The sequence below is a fragment of the Globicephala melas genome, chromosome 19 (genome assembly GCF_963455315.2).
Source record: "Globicephala melas chromosome 19, mGloMel1.2, whole genome shotgun sequence".
In the NCBI taxonomy this organism is placed as follows: Eukaryota; Metazoa; Chordata; class Mammalia; order Artiodactyla; family Delphinidae; genus Globicephala; species Globicephala melas.
In genome coordinates this window covers 15,476,935-15,495,227 of record NC_083332.1, presented here as the reverse complement: position 1 = coordinate 15,495,227, position 18,293 = coordinate 15,476,935, and the positions used below count along the sequence as shown (strand labels likewise).

The 18,293-nt window shown below is 46.5% G+C and overlaps 1 protein-coding gene across 4 annotated transcripts in view; it reads left to right on the top strand.

The window, feature by feature from the left end:
* Nucleotides 1–18,293, top strand: part of WDR62 (WD repeat domain 62) — a 48,981-nt gene that overhangs the window by 5,629 nt on the left and 25,059 nt on the right. For 3 of the 4 annotated variants that reach the window (XM_030874562.3, XM_030874559.2, XM_030874558.3), the window contains exons 4-10: nt 3,573–3,630; nt 3,868–4,038; nt 4,908–5,045; nt 5,461–5,643; nt 7,006–7,166; nt 8,603–8,792; nt 16,641–16,778. In XM_030874562.3, the coding sequence (XP_030730422.2) occupies nt 3,573–3,630; nt 3,868–4,038; nt 4,908–5,045; nt 5,461–5,643; nt 7,006–7,166; nt 8,603–8,792; nt 16,641–16,778 (1,039 nt within the window). Of the gene's footprint in view, nt 1–3,572; nt 3,631–3,867; nt 4,039–4,070; nt 4,767–4,907; nt 5,046–5,460; nt 5,644–7,005; nt 7,167–8,602; nt 8,793–16,640; nt 16,779–18,293 lie in introns of those variants that run through there. The other variant, XM_060288718.1, reaches the window with a different exon arrangement.

Genomic DNA, 18,293 nt, shown 5'->3' with positions numbered 1-18,293 from the left:
AAGGATATACTTCACGCACCCCAGCCCTCCAGTACACTCTATCTCCCTTCCTTGCTTTACTTTTTTCCACAAAATGCACTCCTTTTTGATATGCTGTCTGATTTCCTCAGCGATGGTATTTACTGTCTCTTTTCACAGTGTGAGCTCTCTGACGGCAGGGACTTTCTCTTAGTTAATTTCTGTGTCCCTATACCTTGGGTCAGTGTCTAGCACATTGATAACACTTATCGTTTCCTGAGTGAATGAGTGTGATTTGGGTTTTAGAAAGATCTCTCCAGCTGCCAGTTTATTGAGGAAGGCCCTTGGCTTTGAGCAGGCCCAGGATGATGCCCGGGTCTGCCTTGGGGCTGATTGAACACTGTGTCCTCCTGGGGCTTTGGTCCCAACCGGGTTGTGACCTTTGGGAGGCACCTCACTGCAACTTTTTATTCCACAAATACTGCACAAATAGCTCAAGCTTAGCTCCTTTGGCTGGGCTCTCCAGGTGGACGGATAAGTTGTGGGTTTTCTTCTTCCCTTACGATCCCTAAGGCAAGGTCCCTAAGATACGGTTTGGTAGATACAGATTCCCTCTCAGAAGGGGCTTCTTGGACCCTTGACTCTGACTGTGGGTTCTGTCACTGGTGGTGAGGGCAGAGATGGGTTCCAATCCAGACTTAAGTGTTTATTCACTATGTGATCTCAGGTGAAATACTTCTTGTCAATAATCACAAACTAGGGGCCCACAGACTTGTCTGACAGTATGTTTTAAATATTGGACTTACTTGACAACGTTTAAAGTTTTCTACACAAAAATTCAGATGCCCTCTCGTTTTAGAAATGTGAGAGATTCAGATCTCTGGGGCCCACATTCTCCTATGGCAGGGATGGGCTGGAGCTTGGTGGCATTTGTCAGAATGCCCCTTGCCCAATTCTTCTCATCCTCCCTGTTGCCTCCCTGAGTCCTGTAGGCGGTAGAGTAGGTAACCTTGATCCGAAGCAGATAGCATAGAAGTATCCACTCTCGGTCACAGATGGGTCTGTCTTAGGAGGCAGTGTGGCCAGAGTAGAGGTGTTCATTGTGGCTGCATTTCAGAGTCACCTGATCCCAGGCTTCACCCCCAGAGAAGGCTGAATAAGTTAGTCTGGAGTAAGACCTAAGCACTGCCAATTTTTAAACTTTTTATATTGAAATAATTTCAGACCTACAAGAATAGTACAAAGAGCACCTGTACACCTTTCACCCATATTTCCCAAATGCTAACATTTTACCACATTTGCTTTATCATTCTCTGTCTATGGGAATTCCCTGGCAGTCCAGTGGTTAGGACTCCGTCCTTTCACTGCCGAGGGCCCAGGTTCAATCTCTGGTTGGGAAGTAAGATCTCGCAAGCTGCACTGTGCGCCCCCCACCCCCAAAAAAAGTATCATTCTCTGATTCTTTGTCTATATACATAGTAATTTTTTTCTGAACCATCTGAAAGTAAGTTGCATACCTGATACCCCTGTACCTCTAAATACTTAAGTGTGAATTTACTGCAAAAAAAAAGTATGACCTTTCAAAACCACAAAGATTGAGCAAAGTCAGGAAATTAAAGTTGGTACATCACTACCATCTGCTCCTCATTCAGCCTTCACCATTTGTCCCAAGAATGTCCTTTACAGCAAAAAGGATTCTGTCCAGCATCACGCATTGCCTTCAGTTGTCTCTTCAGTCTCCTTCAATCTAAAGAGGTTTCCTCCATCTTTTCTCGACTTTCATGACCTTGACACCTTTGAGGATTGCAGGCCGGGTGTTGTGTAGAATGTCCCAGCGTTTGGGTTTGTGTGCTGTTTCCTCATAGGTAGAGTTGGGTTCTGCAGGACCACCTCCGAAGGAATGCTGCGTTCTGCTCAGTGCGTTCTGTCAGGAGGTGCGTGATGTCGTTCTCTCCTGTGGCTCGTGGTGATCACCTTGAGCCCTTGGTTAAGGTGGTGTCTGCCGGGCTTCTCCACTGGGAAGCCTCCCTTTTCCCCTTTGTGATTAGTGAGTATCTTGAGGGGAGCTTCTCTGAAACTATGCAGATACTACCCTGTTCCTTACCAAACTTTTACTCACTAGTTTTAGCATGGCTTTGATATTTTTCAAAAGCTCCGTGGGGAATTCTCATCTGCCCTGTCTGGTTAGGTAACCTTGGCACGACTTCCTTGTGTTGAGGTCTCCTCATCTCAAAACTGGCTAGGAAGGGTCTTGACTGCATGGAGTGTGTGTGAGGAATCAGAGTAGCGCAGGCCCGTTTGGCAGAGGGCCAGGCGCAGGCTCAGGCGTGCAGTAGGCTAGGGGCAGCTGCAGACGGCAGACCTGCCCTCTTCCCCACCCCCAACAGGCATGGCTTAAAACACAAGGGTGTGCTCTTCCTGCACAGACAAAACCAGGAAGTGGGCACTTAGGGGGCTGGTGTCTCTGCCAGCATCAGGGGCCCCACTCCTTCTGTCTTTCTGTTCACCATGCTTATTGGGAGGCTTAAGATCACCTCCTGGCCCAAGGTGAAATTCTGGTTGTCGTGTGGGAGCAAGTGGGGAGCAGGGCAAAGAGTTCCCTTTGAGAAGCTTTTCTGGAAGTCCCACACAACACTTCAGCTTACCTCTCATTGGCCAGACTGCGTCATGTAACTGTGCCTGTGTGGCTGCAGGAGAGGTGAGGAGATGTACTCCAGCTGGGGCCGTTGCCATCCCCATGAAAACTGGGCTTCCCTTCGTGAGGAAAGAGAGGCGAGTGGATATTGGATGGGCAGCACACCTTGGCTGCTACCTTAAGGAGCAGTGGAAGCTGCAGAGGGTTGAGTTGATGAAGATAAATATTCTATGAGATTTTCAGTGACTCACTTAGAGGCCTCAACTTAGTTATCTGCACAGCAGTTTACTCATTCGAGGTGGACAATTACTAGACTGCTAAGGAACAGAGGTAAAAGCAGGATTAAAAGAGAGAGGAGAGAAAAAACAACACAGTCTGGGAACAGTGAAACTTGCTGCCACAAAACATGCAAACTAGACTGATCATTCAGGGTTCTTGCAGGCTAACTGGGAGTGTCAAAGAGAAATGTGTTGGTTGTTTACGGGTTTTCCAGGACACCTTCAGCGTTTAGCAGTGGAGCACAGGCTGCAGGCTGTCTCAGTGTGATGTCTGCCAGGATCCTCCATCAGTACCACCTGCATAGTTAGGCCAGATCTGTACCATTTCCTGCATCTACATTTCTCAGGGTTACAGGGTACATGGGGTCTTAGGGAGCCCACACTGTCAGAGGGAGAGGGAAGGAGGGTTTCCATACAGCATCCACCCCGTCAGGGTTTGGGGTTTTGGGGAGGAAGGACCCTTTGCTTTTACAAAACCCCATTTCCCTGTGCCGCTGCCCCCACTTCTTCCAGCAGGAAGGAATGCACTGGGTGCTATGCTGGGCAAGGACATAGCACTCGCTCTCTGGGAGCTGCAGGCGCTCACCTCTCCCGGCCTCTTGGGAGTGAGGAGTGGGCCGAGTGCTGTGCGCACAGCCAGGCTGGAGTCTGGCTGCCCACCCTCAGTGGAATCAGTAATCAACCCCTTTCCTTGCCTCCAGGAAGTCTCTGAGTGCCCTGGCCTTCTCCCCTGATGGAAAGTACATAGTGACAGGGGAGGTGAGTCGTGATCATGACTGAGTGGGTGGGGAGGGGCCTTGGGGCCATTCCTTCTACCCCCAGGAGGCCTGAGGAATCCCTGGAATAGCTCCTTCCTGGGCTAGAAAAGCCCTGTGACAGATGGGGGAGGTGGCTTTCGGGCGCACTCTGGAGCAATGCCAACTTCAGCCCCTCAAGCCCCTCAAGCCCCACCTGGGTGCAGAACCCGGCAGCAGTAAATGGCCCCATCTTCCCCAGAACGGGCACAGGCCTGCTGTGCGCATCTGGGACGTGGAAGAGAAGAGTCAGGTGGCGGAGATGCTGGGCCACAAGTACGGTGTGGCCTGTGTGGCCTTCTCCCCCAGTATGAAGCACATTGTGTCCATGGGCTACCAGCACGACATGGTACTCAACGTCTGGGACTGGAAGGTAAGAGCTGACTGGTAGGTGTGTGACAGGCAGCCAGCTGCCAGAACACCCTGAGTCTTGGGCATTGGGAGAACTAAATAAGGTAACTTGGTAAAGTGTTTAACCAGCAAATATTTATTGAGCATCTACTACATGCCAATGCCGGTTCTAGGCACCTGTTGCAGGGCATGTGACAAGTTGTCAACCCAGGGAACATATAATTCTTTTTATATTGACCAGCTGTGACCTTGAGCAAGGGACCTAACCTCTCTGTGAGTCTGTTTCCTCATCTGTAAAATGGGTATAATAGTATCTGCTTTGTTGAGTTGTGAGAATTCAGTGAGTTGATATGTGCTGGAAGGCTGGACTTTGGAACAGCTTGGGGAGGACTTGAAGTCGGGAGAAGTGGGTATCAAGTCCTGCCTCTGTTCATGACCTGCTGTGTGACCTTGAGCATGTGACAGCCCCCTCTGAGCATGACAGGGTGGTGGGGAGATGCACTTCCCTTGTAGGACTGCTGAGGGGATTCCACGAGTTATCCTGTGAAGGGCTCAGCAGGGCCCAGAGTAAGAGCCCAATATCCGGCAGCATGGGTCGTGTTGTCCTTACCTTCCAGCTGTGGCTGTCCTCAACACCATGTGTGGGCTGCAGGGCTTGGCCTCTTGAGGAGAGCTCTGGAACTTACTCTCACGTGGGAACCTTTCCAGGCCTCAGTCTCCTCTGTGTTGGGAATGATAAGAGTGTCACACGTAGGTTTCCCCAAAAAGGAGGGCCCAAGAAAAACAGACTTGGAGCAGGGGAGGGTGGAAAGACGCAGGGCTGAGGGCAAAGGCTCAAAGAGTCTGATGAGGTGGGTGCTGGCATGAACTTCTCTGCACCGATTCTTCCAGAAAGACATCGTGGTGGCCTCCAACAAGGTATCATGCAGGGTCATCGCCCTCTCCTTCTCCGAGGACAGCAGCTATTTTGTCACTGTTGGGAATCGGCATGTGAGGTTCTGGTTCTTGGAAGTCTCCACTGAAGCAAAGGTGAGTTGCTGTCCCTGCCACCTCATCCGGGCCCAGGGGAGGAACTGTCAGGGGCAGTAGGGACTCCTGGTTCTACCTGAGATTCAGGGGCAGTGGTCTCAGAGGCTGTCTAGCCTCTCAGGGGTCTGCCTTCTGCTTCTGGGCCTGCTCTCCAGGTGCTGACTGACTGGTAGGCCCTGCTGGGTAACCTCCCCTGCTGGACCCTGGGGCCAGACTTCATCCCTGGCCTGCTGCCTCAAGCCACTGTGCCTGGAAGTGTGTGTTCTCTTTGTTCTTCCCTTCTCCATTTGGAGGAGTTTCTGAGAGTTCTCCTGTTTAGCTGTGTCGTATCCACTGGTCATGAGAGGCCCGCCGTGACCTTGCTGGGGGCTGGGCCATGTGGACAGTGTCTCACTGTGCCCTGCTCTGCCTCCAGGTGACGAGCACAGTGCCCCTCGTGGGGCGCTCAGGCATCCTGGGTGAGCTGCACAACAACGTCTTCTGTGGTGTGGCTTGTGGCCGGGGCCAGATGACAGGCAGTACTTTCTGTGTGTCCTACTCGGGCCTCCTCTGCCAGTTCAACGAGAAGAGGGTGCTGGAGAAGTGGATCAACCTAAAGGTACCCCAGCCTCCCTCTCTGCTCTCAGTGGGGGAAACACTCCCCATGACATGTGTCTACAGGGACACTCAGCAGTCCCCCTGCGTGATAGTTGGTCACAACAGCTCTGGGTCTGACTTCCTGTTCTGCTTGTACAACTCTGGGAGAGTGACTTTCCCTCTCTGAGCCTCAGTTTTCTTATCTGTAAAATGGAATTACTGCTGCCTACCTCACAGAGTTGACAGGGGAGTCATGCGAGATAATATATGTAAGGCACTTAGCACAGTGCCTGGTTTCCCTATAATGGGGGTCAGGGTTACAATTGCTTTCCCATCGCCATTTGACCCAGTTCACATTTCTTTTCTTCACTGGGCACTCTTGGCTGGTGGGAGGACCGCTTTTTTTTTCTTTTTTAATCTAAGGTATCATTGACGTAATAACTTTTATATTACTTTTATCGTTAAAGACTATATAAAATACATAAAATTTTAAACTAAAAGGTGACATATCAATAAATTACAGAACCACTTTTCTTCGGGATCTGAGGGTCTGAATCCAAGCTGTCTTCCTATCCTGGGCTTGGATGCCTGTTTGGCTGTTAGCAGGAGCATCACAGTTGTGCTCCTTGTCCTATTCCTGCTCTTATGACTCCCCTCTGGAGCTCAGCTTTAGGGTTAATGGCATGGCAAGAGGTGTGTGGAAGAATTCCGAGCTTTATCTGTCTTTCCTAGTTGGTTAAACATCATTTATTTCTCTCATTTGAATCCTCTTGCTAGAACTCATGCAGCTTTTAAGCAAGTCAGAAGCTTTGGATAGATAGATGTTTAGCCCCTGAGCAGGTGTCTTAAATGACCCATAAACTTAGTCCCTCTAGATTTGGAAAAGCTCCTCTAAGCTCTATCCAGAGGTCTGGCAGTTCCTGCCCCTTCTATCTGCATGCCCTGGCAGAAGAGACAGTCCTTCCTGTATATAATAACTTTTTTCTGTGCTGCTTTAAAGTATAATCTCTATGAAGGTATTTTTAAGCAATAAGGAATAAAGCCTAAAATTTAATTTAAGCCTAAAATTCAACGCTGCTACTGCAAGCAACCTATCTGAAGTCACAATCGGCTGAGATATTTTCCACACACAGCTGAGTTCCTCTATAACAATGATAACTCTGTCCCAATTTGTGCCTCTGTCTGCCTGCTGCCCCCTTTCCTTCAATAGTGACTGAGCACTATATCCTGATTTCAAAAATCTTAACATTTGCAAAAATGGGTTTCTTAGACCCCAAAGCTGTAAGGCTTTTCTGGAGACCCAAAGCTGTTCTGTCAGCCCCCATATCCCTGAACTGGGCCACACAAAACACGAAGTCCACTTGGGTCCCCTTTGCCCCCACAGGTCTCGCTGTCTTCCTGCCTCTGTGTCAGCCAGGAGCTCATCTTCTGCGGTTGCACAGATGGGATAGTCCGCATATTCCAAGCCCACAGCCTGCAATACCTCGCCAACCTGCCCAAGCCGCACTACCTTGGAGTGGATGTGGCCCAGGGCCTGGAGCCCAGGTACTGCCTGGCACGGGGAGGGAGAGGGGCCTACCTAGAGTCTGTCTGCTGGTATCCATCCATACTTCCAGATCCATCTACCTACTGGCCAGCCTTGGGCTGGAAGCAGGATACAGGCTGTAAGGAGGCAGCAGGATCTCGTGAAGTCTGCAGTCTAGTGAGGGTGCTGGATGGTAAATGAGTGCATAAACAAGATCATTTCAGATAGTCGTAAATGCTTTGGTGAAATAAAGCAGGGACTCAAGAAGGAGAGTGTCTGGGAGTGGGGCTGTTGACTGGGTGGCCAGGGGAGGCCTCTGGTGAGAACAAGCCAGCTGTGTGGAGAGCTGGGTCCTGACAGCAAATGCAGAGGCCTTAAGGGGACAGCACACTGGGCTCCATGTGTCACAGGAACGGCTGGGGGCTGTGTGGCTGGAGCCCAGTGTGCTGTGGGGAGGGTGGTAGGAGACAGGTGTAAGCATTGATGGAAGCTGCTGAGAGGAGCTTGGAGCCTATTCTGAGGTCACTGGGCAGCCACTGGGACCTTAGGCACTGGTGTTACTGGGTCAGGCCTTGAGTAGTAGCTCCTCTGGCTGCCATGTTGAGAGTGGGTGGAGGGACTGAGCTGTGGTGTATCTTCCCTTTTGTAGTAAGTCTGTTTTGTGGGGGTTGGGGGGGCTACCTAACCAGAGAGTTTGGGGTGCCTGGGGCTGCCTCTTCGTAGGTTGCTGGACAGTGCCTCCTGGGTGTGCCTTTTCTAAGAGAGCGCGTGGAGGGGCTTACTGGATGTCGCAAAGGAAAGAGAAGGTGGGTGAGCAACCCACAGACAGTACTGTGTTGTAGTGGCCGGGGCGTTCAGCTCTGCCACCTTCTGCTGTGTGCTGTGTGGCCTCGGGCAGGTCACTGTATCAACGAGTGCTTCAGTTTCCTCATCTGTAAAATATAGTACCTACCTCTCATGGAGACTGCGGGAATTCAGCACAGCTGCAGCTCTCGGCTCGGCACACAGTAAGTGCTCAGTCAACTGTAGCCTTGGTAGGAAGGCCCCAAGCCAGGGGATGGCTCACCAGCCCCCTTACACAGGGAATTTTGATCATGTGTTTGTGAGGCTGAGAGAGAGAGGGCCTGATCTTTGTGCCCATTATCCTATGCTCAGAGAGAGAGGATGGAGCTTGGGCCGAGTGAAAAGAGGGGAGAGGAATGTTAACAGGAGTCGAAAATTCAAACACTCTTAGGGGCTAGGCAGAAGCTTCCAGTTTACAGTCTCTGTATTAGAAGCAAAGCAAAGAAAGAAGATGGAGGAGTGAGAAGTGGAGTTGGAGTAGGAGAGATGGGTCACCACAAAGATCATAAGGGATGGCATTGCCAGGCAGGAGGCAGCTCAAGCATCACCAGAGGCAGCTGTTACTACTCACAGTGACATTGATGGTCATTGATGACTCACGTGGCCTTGTCAGCTTCCTTTTCAGCAGGAAGGCAGGAGCCATCTACCCGGATACAGTGGCGCTGATCTTCGACCCCATCCACCAGTGGCTGTCCTGTGTGTATAAGGACCACAGCATCTACATCTGGGATGTCAAAGACATCAACAAAGTAGGCAAGGTGTGGTCAGAGCTCTTCCACAGCTCCTACGTCTGGAATGTGGAGGTGAGCCCCTCTCTCCCTCCCCCTCCCCCTGCTTAGCCCCCAGCTGGGGCTCAGCTGAGGAAGCTTCTGCAGAGTTTGGGGAGCCCATTCAGCCATACCTGCAAAAGATACTCATGGACCCCTACTATGTGCCAGGTGCTGTTCTGGGTGCTGGGGACACAGCTGGGCAGGAAACTGACACAAGTCCTGATCTCCTGGAGCTCACATCCGGGTGGTAGAGTAAACCTGTAAACATATCAATATGGAACGTGCCAAGTACAATACTTCTCTGAAGAAAAACGAAGCCGCCTAGGGGAAAGGGGGTTCAAGAGTGCTCTTCTAGAAAGGAGAGTGGTCAGGGCAAGCCTCTCTGAAGATGTGACATTCGAGTGGGGGACCTGCAGGAAGTCAGGGGTGAGGCGCGCCACCATTGTGGGTACGGCAAGTGCAAAGGTCCTTCAGCAGCAGCGTGTGTACCCCAGGGAGCTTTCTGTCGAGGGTGTGCGTAGTTCACGACTGTTTTTTTTTAATTGATTGATTGGCTGTGTTGGGTCTCCATGGCTGCGTGCGGGCTTTCTCTAGTTGCGGCAAGTGGGGGCTACTCTTCGTTGCAGTGCGCGGTCTTCTCATTGCGGTGGTTTCTCTTGTTGCGGAGCAAGGGCTCTAGGCGCGCAGGCTTCAGTAGTTGTGGCACGCGGGCTCAGTAGTTGTGGCGCATGGGCTTAGTTGCGCCATGGCATGTGGGATCTTCCCGGACCAGGGATAGAACCCGTGTCCCCTGCATTGACAGGTGGATTCTTAACCACTGTGCCACCAGGGAAGGCCTTTTTTATTTAAGTGTTGAAAAAGCCTTTATTTTCTGAGAATGAATCTGTGGGGATTTTTCATTCTGAAGCTGTTCTAAGTATAATACTTCTTGCAGATAAGACTTGTAGATAAGATAAGGTAGAGAAAGAATTGTAGTCTGCTTTTTTTTTTTTCCTGAAAATTTCTTATTATTAGGAATGTTTGTTCTAGAGAAATTATGTTTTCAGTGGCCCAGTTCAGGATTGTGAGAAATAACTTTATCCTTTTGAATAGGCATTATTCAGCCCTTTGCTTGAATACATCTCCTTTCGTGGATCTGACATGTCTGTTGATAGCACTTTTCTCACTTAACAAGAATGTTTTTTAAATAACTTTTGAAATTTATATATAAATATATTATCCTTAAAAAAAGGTGAGATATTACAGATCAAGCTAAAGTCTTTTTTGATCACCTCCGCAACCCCCACTCTTGCTGTCTCTCTCACCCTCACTCTTGTTATCAGTTGATTATGTGTTTTTTTTTCAATTCATTTTCTTTGCATCTGCTGGTTATTTATATATATATTCTCAACAGAAATATCTGTGGGTAGATCTTTTAATCAGTTCTGGAAAGTTCTCAGCCAATATGGATTTAAGAGTTGCCTCTACCCCATTCTCTCTTTTTCTGTTACTCTAATTTGCTGTCTTTTTCTATCCTTCATATTTTTTTCAATAAAACAGAGATCTAGAAAACCACACGAAAGAAATGTGCAGTTGATTGATTATTGTTAGCAGCTGTTGACACTCGATGCCTAGATCCCTTTATTCATTGGGGTTGCAATATGGTGATATTCTAATTCTATCATTTCTTTTTATTAGTTGGACTGCTTATATGAAGAGAAACTTCCCTTCATCTACCATTTGGTCACCCAGTGGTACACTTCCTATAGGAAAGGCAGGATAAATGCTTGATTCTTTCCCTTTAATTACCAGTTTCCAAGATAATGAATTGGTTCCTTGTCCTCTAAAGGTAACTAGTTGTTTTTATTTAATATCATTATAAATTCACATATTTGAATATATTGGATATATTTTAATTGACTGCAATTATTAACATTATTGGAGCTCAAATTGTCCCATCTTTGGCCAGTGGAAGCCTCTTCAGGTTGGCTCCTGAGTCCTTTGGACACGATGCCAGTAGTCTTTGATTAGCTACCTTGCTAACGACAAGGGATGACAAGGTGTTCTAGCCTCATCTTGTGCATTTCTTGCCCCAAACCTGGAATCAGCCATTTCTTGAAGAAGCCCTGTTTTTTGTTTTGTTTCGTTTTTTCACTTTGGATTGGCATGTCAAAGTCACAGTCTGGTTGCTGGGGATGCTTATAGCTGTTGGATTGATCCTTCCAGAATCCTAGTTCTCAAAGACATAGGGGGATGATGGAGTTAGAGTAGCCCCAGTTAATCATTTCCTTGTTCCCACATTATAATACAACAGCCTAAGAATGATAATTCAATTCTGAAAACAGTTAAAACAATTTTTTTTGCAAATGTTCTCCCCATTCTCCCCTAATTTTTAGATTAATTATTCTGTATCTATATGATCTGATCATATAGTCATTATATACTATATTCTCTCCCTTTTGACCCCATTTATTTGAGGGGAGTATAAGTGTACATATATATTATGGTAAAATATACATAACATAAAACTTACCACTTAAATCATTTTAAATATACAATTCAGTGTTATTTAGGACATTCACAGTGTTGTACAACCATCACTACTGTCTAGTTCTGGAACTTTCTCATCACCCCAAAAGGAAACTCTGTACCCATTAAGCAATCACTTTCCATTCCTACTCTTCCCAGCCCATAGCAACAGCTAATCTGCTTTCTGTTGCTATGGGTTTGCTTGTTCTGAATGTTTCATATAAATGAAATCACAGAATATGTGGACTTCGTGTCTGACGTCTTTCATTTAACAGTGTTTTCAAGGTTCATCTATGTTGTAGCATGTTTCAGTACTTTATTCCTTTTTAAGGTTGAATAATACTATTCCATCATATGGATAATACATTTTGTTGTGCATTTATCAGTTCATGGGCATTTGAGTTGTTACTTTTTGGTTTATTCCCTATTAATAATAGCCAAAATAACATTGTGGCTATTGTGAATAGTGCTATTGTGTAAAAGCTTTGTTTGAACACCTGTTTTCACTTCTTTCGGGTGTATACCCACCCAGCAGTGGAATTACTGGTCATGTGGTAATTCTATGTTTAAGTTTTTGAAGACCCACCACCGGACTTTTCCATGGCAGCTGCATCATTTTACTTTCCCACCAGCAATGTATGAGAGTTCCAATTTCTCCACATCCTTGCCAGCACTGGTTATTTTTCTGTTTGGTTTTTTAAAAATTATAACTATCTTAGTATTTGCAAGGTATTGTGGTTTTGACTTGTATTTCCTTAATGATTAATAATTTTGAGCCTCTTTTCATGTGCTTGTTGGTCATTTGTATATCCTCTTTGGAGAAATGTCTATTCAAGATTTTTGCCTATTGCTTTTTTTATTTTAATTAATTAATTTTTAAAAATTTATTCTTGGCTGCATTGGGTCTTCGCTGCTGTGCACGGGCTTTCTCTAGCTGTGGCGAGCAGGGGCTACTCTTCATTGCGATGTGTGGGCTTCTCTTTGCGGTGGCTTCTCTTGTTGTGGAGCACGGACTCTAGGCGCACGGACTTCAGTAGTTGCAGCACACGAGCTCAGTAGTTGTGGCATGTGGGCCCTAGAGAACACGGGCTTCAGGAGTTGTGGCGCTTGGGCTCAGTAGTTGTGGCTCATGGGCTAGGTTGCTCCACAGCATGTAGGATCTTCCTGGACCAGGGATTAAACCCATGTCCCCTGCATTGGCAGGCGGATTCTTAACCACTGCGCCACCAGGGAATTCCTGCCTGGTTTTTTTGGTGGTTTTTTTTTTTTTTTTGCGGTATGCGGGCCTCTCACTGCTGTGGCCTCTCCCGTTGCGGAGCACAGGCTCCGGACGCGCAGGCTCAGTGGCCATGGCTCACGGGCCCAGCCACTCCACGGCATGTGGGATCTTCCCGGACCAGGGCACGAACCCGCGTCCCCTGCATCGGCAGGCGGACTCCCAACCACTAGGCCACCAGGGAAGCCCTTTTTGGTGTTTTTTTAACATCTTTATTGGAGTATAGTTGCTTTACAGTGTTGTTAGTTTCTGCTGTATAACAAAGTGAATCAGCAGTATGTATACGTATATCCCCATATCCCCTCCCCCTCCCTATTTCTTAATTGGGCAGTTTGTCTTTTTGCTTTTGAGTTGTAAGAGTTCTTTATATATCCTGGATACTAGACCCTTAACAGGTATATAAGTTGCAAATATTTTCTTCCATTCTTCTTTTTTTAGAAGTTTTATAGTTTTATTTATTTATTTAATTTATGGCTGTGTTCAGTCTTCTTCGCTGTGTGCCAGCTCTCTCCAGTTGCGTCGAGCGGGGGCCACTCTTCGCTGCAGTGCACAGGCCTCTCATCGTGATGGCCTCTCCTGTTGTGGAGCACGGGCTCCAGGCGCATGGGCTTCAGCAGTTGTGGCACACGGGCTCAGCCACTCCACAGCATGTGGAATCCTCCCAGACCAGGGCTCAAACCTGTGTCCCCTGCATTGGCAGGCGGATTCTCAACCACTGCGCCACCAGGGAAGCCCTTCTTCCATTCTTTATGTCGTCTTTTCACTTTCTTGATAGTGTCCTTTGATGAACAAAGGTTTTTAATTTTGATGAAGTCCAATTTCTCTATTTTTTGTTTTGTTGCTTGTGCCTTTGGTGTCATATCTAAAAAACCATTGCCGGGCTTCCCTGGTGGCGCAGTGGTTGAGAGTCTGCCTGCCAATGCAGGGGACACGGGTTCGTGCCCCGGTCTGGGAAGATCCCACATGCCACGGAGCGGCTAGGCCCGTGAGCCAGGGCCGCTGAGCCTGTGCGTCTGGATCCTGTGCTCCCCAACGGGAGAGGCCACAACAGTGAGAGGCCCACGTACCGCAAGAAAAAAAAAAAAAAATTGCCAAATTCCTAGTCATGAAGATTTACTCCTATGTTTTCTTCTAAGAGTTTTATTATTTTAGCTCTTCCACTTAGGTATTTGATCTCTTTTGAGTTAATTTTTGTATATCGTGAAGTAAGGGTCCAAATTCATTATTTTGCATGTGGATGGATAATCCCAGCACCACTTGTTGAGCAGACTGTTCTTTCCTCCTTGGGTGATCTTGGCACACTTGTTGAAAATCAACTGGCCATAGATATATGGGTTTAGTTTTGGATTCTCAATTTTATTCTACTGATACATGTCTATCTTTATGCCAGTACCACATTGCTTTGATTACTATAGTTTTGTAGTGATTTGTTTTGACTATTTGGGGATCCTTTGCAATTCTATATGAATTTTAGGATCAGCTTTTCCATTTCTGCAAAAAAGACTGTTTACGTCCATTGTAATCTTTATATTTTCCTTTCTTCTGCTAGCTTTTGGTTTAGTTTTCTCTTCTTTTCCTAGTTCCTTAAGGTGAGAAGTTAATTGATTTGAGATCTTCTTTTTTTGTAGGCATGTACAACTGTAAATTTCCCTCTGAGCATTGCTTTTGCTGCATCCCATAAGCTTTGGTATACTGTATTTTCATTTTCATTGGTCTCAAAGTATTTTCTAATTTCTTCTTTGACCCATTGGTTATGTAAGGGTGTGTTAATATCCACATATTTGTTAATTCTCCATATTTCCTCTGTTATTCATTTGTAATTTCATTCCACTGTGGTTGGAGAAGATTGTTTATATGATTAAAGCCTTTTAAGGTTATTGAGACTTACGTTGTGGCCTATATGTGGTCTATTCTGGAGAATGTTCCATGTTCATTTGAGAAAAATGTGTTCTGCTGTTACTGGGTGTTCTTTATCTCTCTAGATCTATCTTTTTTTTTTAAGCTGAAGCAGTCATTCATTTTATTTATTTATTTATTTATTTATTTATTATTTGGCTGTGTGGGGTCCTAGTTGCGGCACGTGGGATCTTGCGTTGAAGCGCGTGGGCTCTTTGTTGTGGCACGCGGGCTTCTCTCTTGTGGTGCATGGGCTTAGTAGTTGTAGCATGTGGGCTCTATAGGTGTGGCATGTGGGCTCAGTAGTTGCGATACGTGGGCTCTCTAGTTGTGGCGTGTGGGCTCTCTAGTTGTGGTGCACAGGCTCTAGAGCACACAGGCTTAGTTGCCCCATGGCATGTGGGATATTAGTTCCCCGACCAGGGATCGAACCCACGTCCCCTGCATTGGAAGGCGGATTCTTAACCCCTGGACCACCAGGGAAGTCCCCTAGATCTATCTTTTATTGAAAATGGAATATTGAAGTCCCCAACTATTATTGTAGAACTGTATATTTCCTCCTTCAATTCTGTCAACTTTTTCTTCATATATTTTGGGTCTCTGTGTTAGTTGTATGTTTGTATTTGTTATACCTTCTTTATAATTGACCCTTTTTTGTCACTTGTAATAATTTTTTACTTAAAGTCTGTTTTGTCTGGCATTACTATAGACATGCAAAGCTCCCTTTTGGTTACTATTTGTATGGAATATCTTTCCATACCTTCACTTTCAACCTGTATGTATATTTGGATGTAAAGTGAATCTCTTATGGGCAACATATAGTTGGATTTTTTTTTTTTTTTTGGCGGTACGTGGGCCTCTCACTGCTGTGGCCTCTCCCGTTGCGGAGCACAGGCTCCGGACGCGCAGGCTCAGCGGCCATGGCTCACGGGCCTAGCCACTCCGCGGCATGTGGGATCTTCCCAGACCGGGGCACGAACCCGTGTCCCCTGCATCGGCAGGCGGACTCTCAACCACTGCGCCACCAGGGAAGCCCTGTTATATCCTTACTTTTATCTGTACTTCTTTACTTTGTCTCTCTTGTCCCTACCCTGATCAATTTTGTTTCCATTCCCAGCAGTTTCTCCTCAGTATAGGCCTTTGTCCTGAAAGGAGCCCTGGTAGGTTAGTTTTGAGAGCTCACCAGGCCTTGATTTCTCCAGCCGCTTCAGGCCTTACTGCTGAGCCCTGCACTCAACCACTATTGGAGTGGATGACCCCCCACCCCCACCCTGCCAAGTTCAACTACTGTTCAGTTTGGCCAGTTGTGCTTTCCAGTGAATACCTGCTGGCTACTTTGAGGTTAGAATACCTCATTGCTCCTCTCTGCTTTCTCCCATATACATATTGAGAACACGTAGGTCTTATGACTGGAGGTAGTTTGTTCCTACCTGCTTGTATTTGGGGAGTTATGAGAATATCTTGTTCACCTACTTTTGTTATAAATATTGTCCATGGGGTTTTGGTTTTGCTTTCAGGTTTCTCTTTTTCATGTGGGAATTTTGAATTAAAAATCTGTGATGCTGCTGTCATCATCATCTCAGAATCCAGGCTTCCATATTTTGAAATTTCTTTATATGTTATCTCTTTGTCTCTCTGAGTTGCATTCTGAATAACGTCTTTAGTTCTATCTTTCAATTCAGTTAATTTTCTTTTCAACTGTGTCAAATCTTTGGTTTTTAATATGTTTTATTTTTCATTTCTAGGAGTAGTTCTATTTTGTTCCTTTTCAGCTCTGCTTGGTTGTTCTTTATAGTTTCTGGTTGGCTACTCATACTTTTAATCTTGTCAAAGTTCTTTTATTTCTTTAAACATAGTAAACATAGTCATTTTAGAGTCTGTTAGATAATTCCAGTATTTGAAGCTAGACTCTGTTGTTTCTGCTGCTTCTTGCTCGTGGTACCTTGTTTCCTTTTGTGCTTAGTGATTTGCGCTACCCATTTTCCTTAGAAATTGATTTGTGGGGATGTTTTATGGACTGGACTGAAGATGGGGCATGGTAATATATGGTAGCATTTTGTGTCTTTTTTTTCTTGCAAGGCGTTACACTAAGGCTGTTTATCTGCAACTTACTTTTATTTCACCATGCAATAGTATATCATAGTGCTGTCATTGAAGTGCTTGTAATGAATCTCCTTTGCCTTGTTCTCTGGGGACTGTAGGTGTATCCTGAGTTTGAAGATCAGAGAGCTTGTCTGCCATCAGGATCTTTTCTGACTTGTTCCTCAGACAATACCATCCGCTTCTGGAACATGGACGGCAGCCCTGACTCTCACTGGCAGAAGAACATCTTCAGTAATGTAAGGGGCTTCATTGTGAACCATCTTTTAGGAGGAACAAAGGCCTACTTGAATCTAGGATAGGGGGGTAGGAGGGAGTTTTATGGAACCTCAGTGTTAAGCTTCACTAGGGACAGGAACCAGGAACCAAGGCTGGTCACTCTCTGTCTCCTATCTCATTTCTCTCTCTCTCCCTCTCTTTCTTTCTAGGTTACATGGTCTTTCCTGTCTGCTTTTTAAAAAAAATATATATATATATATATATTTATTTATTTATTTATTTTATTTTTGGCTGTGTCGGGTCTTGGTTGTGGTCCTCTCTGCTTTTCTTTACCACTCAGCTCCTGCTGTCTCGGTGTGTGTGGACACAGCCACTCCAGGCAACCCGACATACTCAACAAAGAAGAAATTGCTCCCCAAGTCTTGAGTTAGAACTCCCTGGGAGAGCACCTGATGGGCCAAACCAGGCAGGGGTGTCTCCTGTCTAGCTAGCTGCCACGCGGTGAAGCCTGAGGTGGAGGTGCTGGCAGGATCCCAAAGAGAGCCATGATGAGAGGCTGGGGAGAAACACTTTACTGAAGAAATGGTTGGTGTTGCTAGGTCAGTGAAGGAGCTTCTCTGAGGAGCTGAGGCCTGAATCATGCATTCACTGATTCTACAGATAGTTATTAAGGTCAGTGCTAGGTGCTGTGCTGCATGCTGGGGACATATCAGTGACTAAGGCAGACCCTTCTCCTGGCCCCGTGACACCTACAGTCTAGTAGGGGGAGGCAGCCAGCCAATAACTGCACAAATTATGATATAATCACAAGCATAATAAGCACCATGAAAGAAAGTTGTAAGGTATGAGTAAGATATATCTAAAGTCAGTCATCTGATTTTATCTGTGGCATTAGGGGCAGCCTCCTGGAGGAGGAGATAACTGAACTGAGATATGGAGGATTGGGAGGAGTAAAGAGGGGAGGAGAGAGTGTTCTACACCAAGGGACAAAGGCCTTATGGCTGCAAGGAGCTTGATGAGTTGGAAAACCCAAAAGAGGTTAGTGTGGCTGGAACAAAAAAAGCTCTTAATGCAGGGTGTGTATAGCAAATGCTCCTTTACGACTCCCCTCACCAGCGCCCCACGTCCCCCTGCCATACTAACATCTTCTCTTCTGCATCTGTGATAACCATGTTATATTTGGTTGCACACAATAGAAAAACCCGAAGCGAGGTAAAAGTTTGATTTTCTGACTTGTAAAAATAGTCTAGAGGTAACTAGTCCAGGCTGTTTTGGCAGCTGTAGGAAGCCCTTAGAGACCCAAGAGCTGTCCAGCTCTCCACTCTGCCCATTTTGAAGGAGTGGCCCTTGTCATCGTGGTCCAGGATGGCTGCTGGTGCTCCAGTCATCACATCCAAGTTCCAGGCAGCAGGATAGTGGGAAAGAAGCAGAAGAGTTTTCACTTGCTTTACACCTCATTGACCAGAATTTATTGACACAGCTTCATCTAGATGCAAGGGAGTCTGGGAAACATAGTTATTATTCTGAGTGGTGAA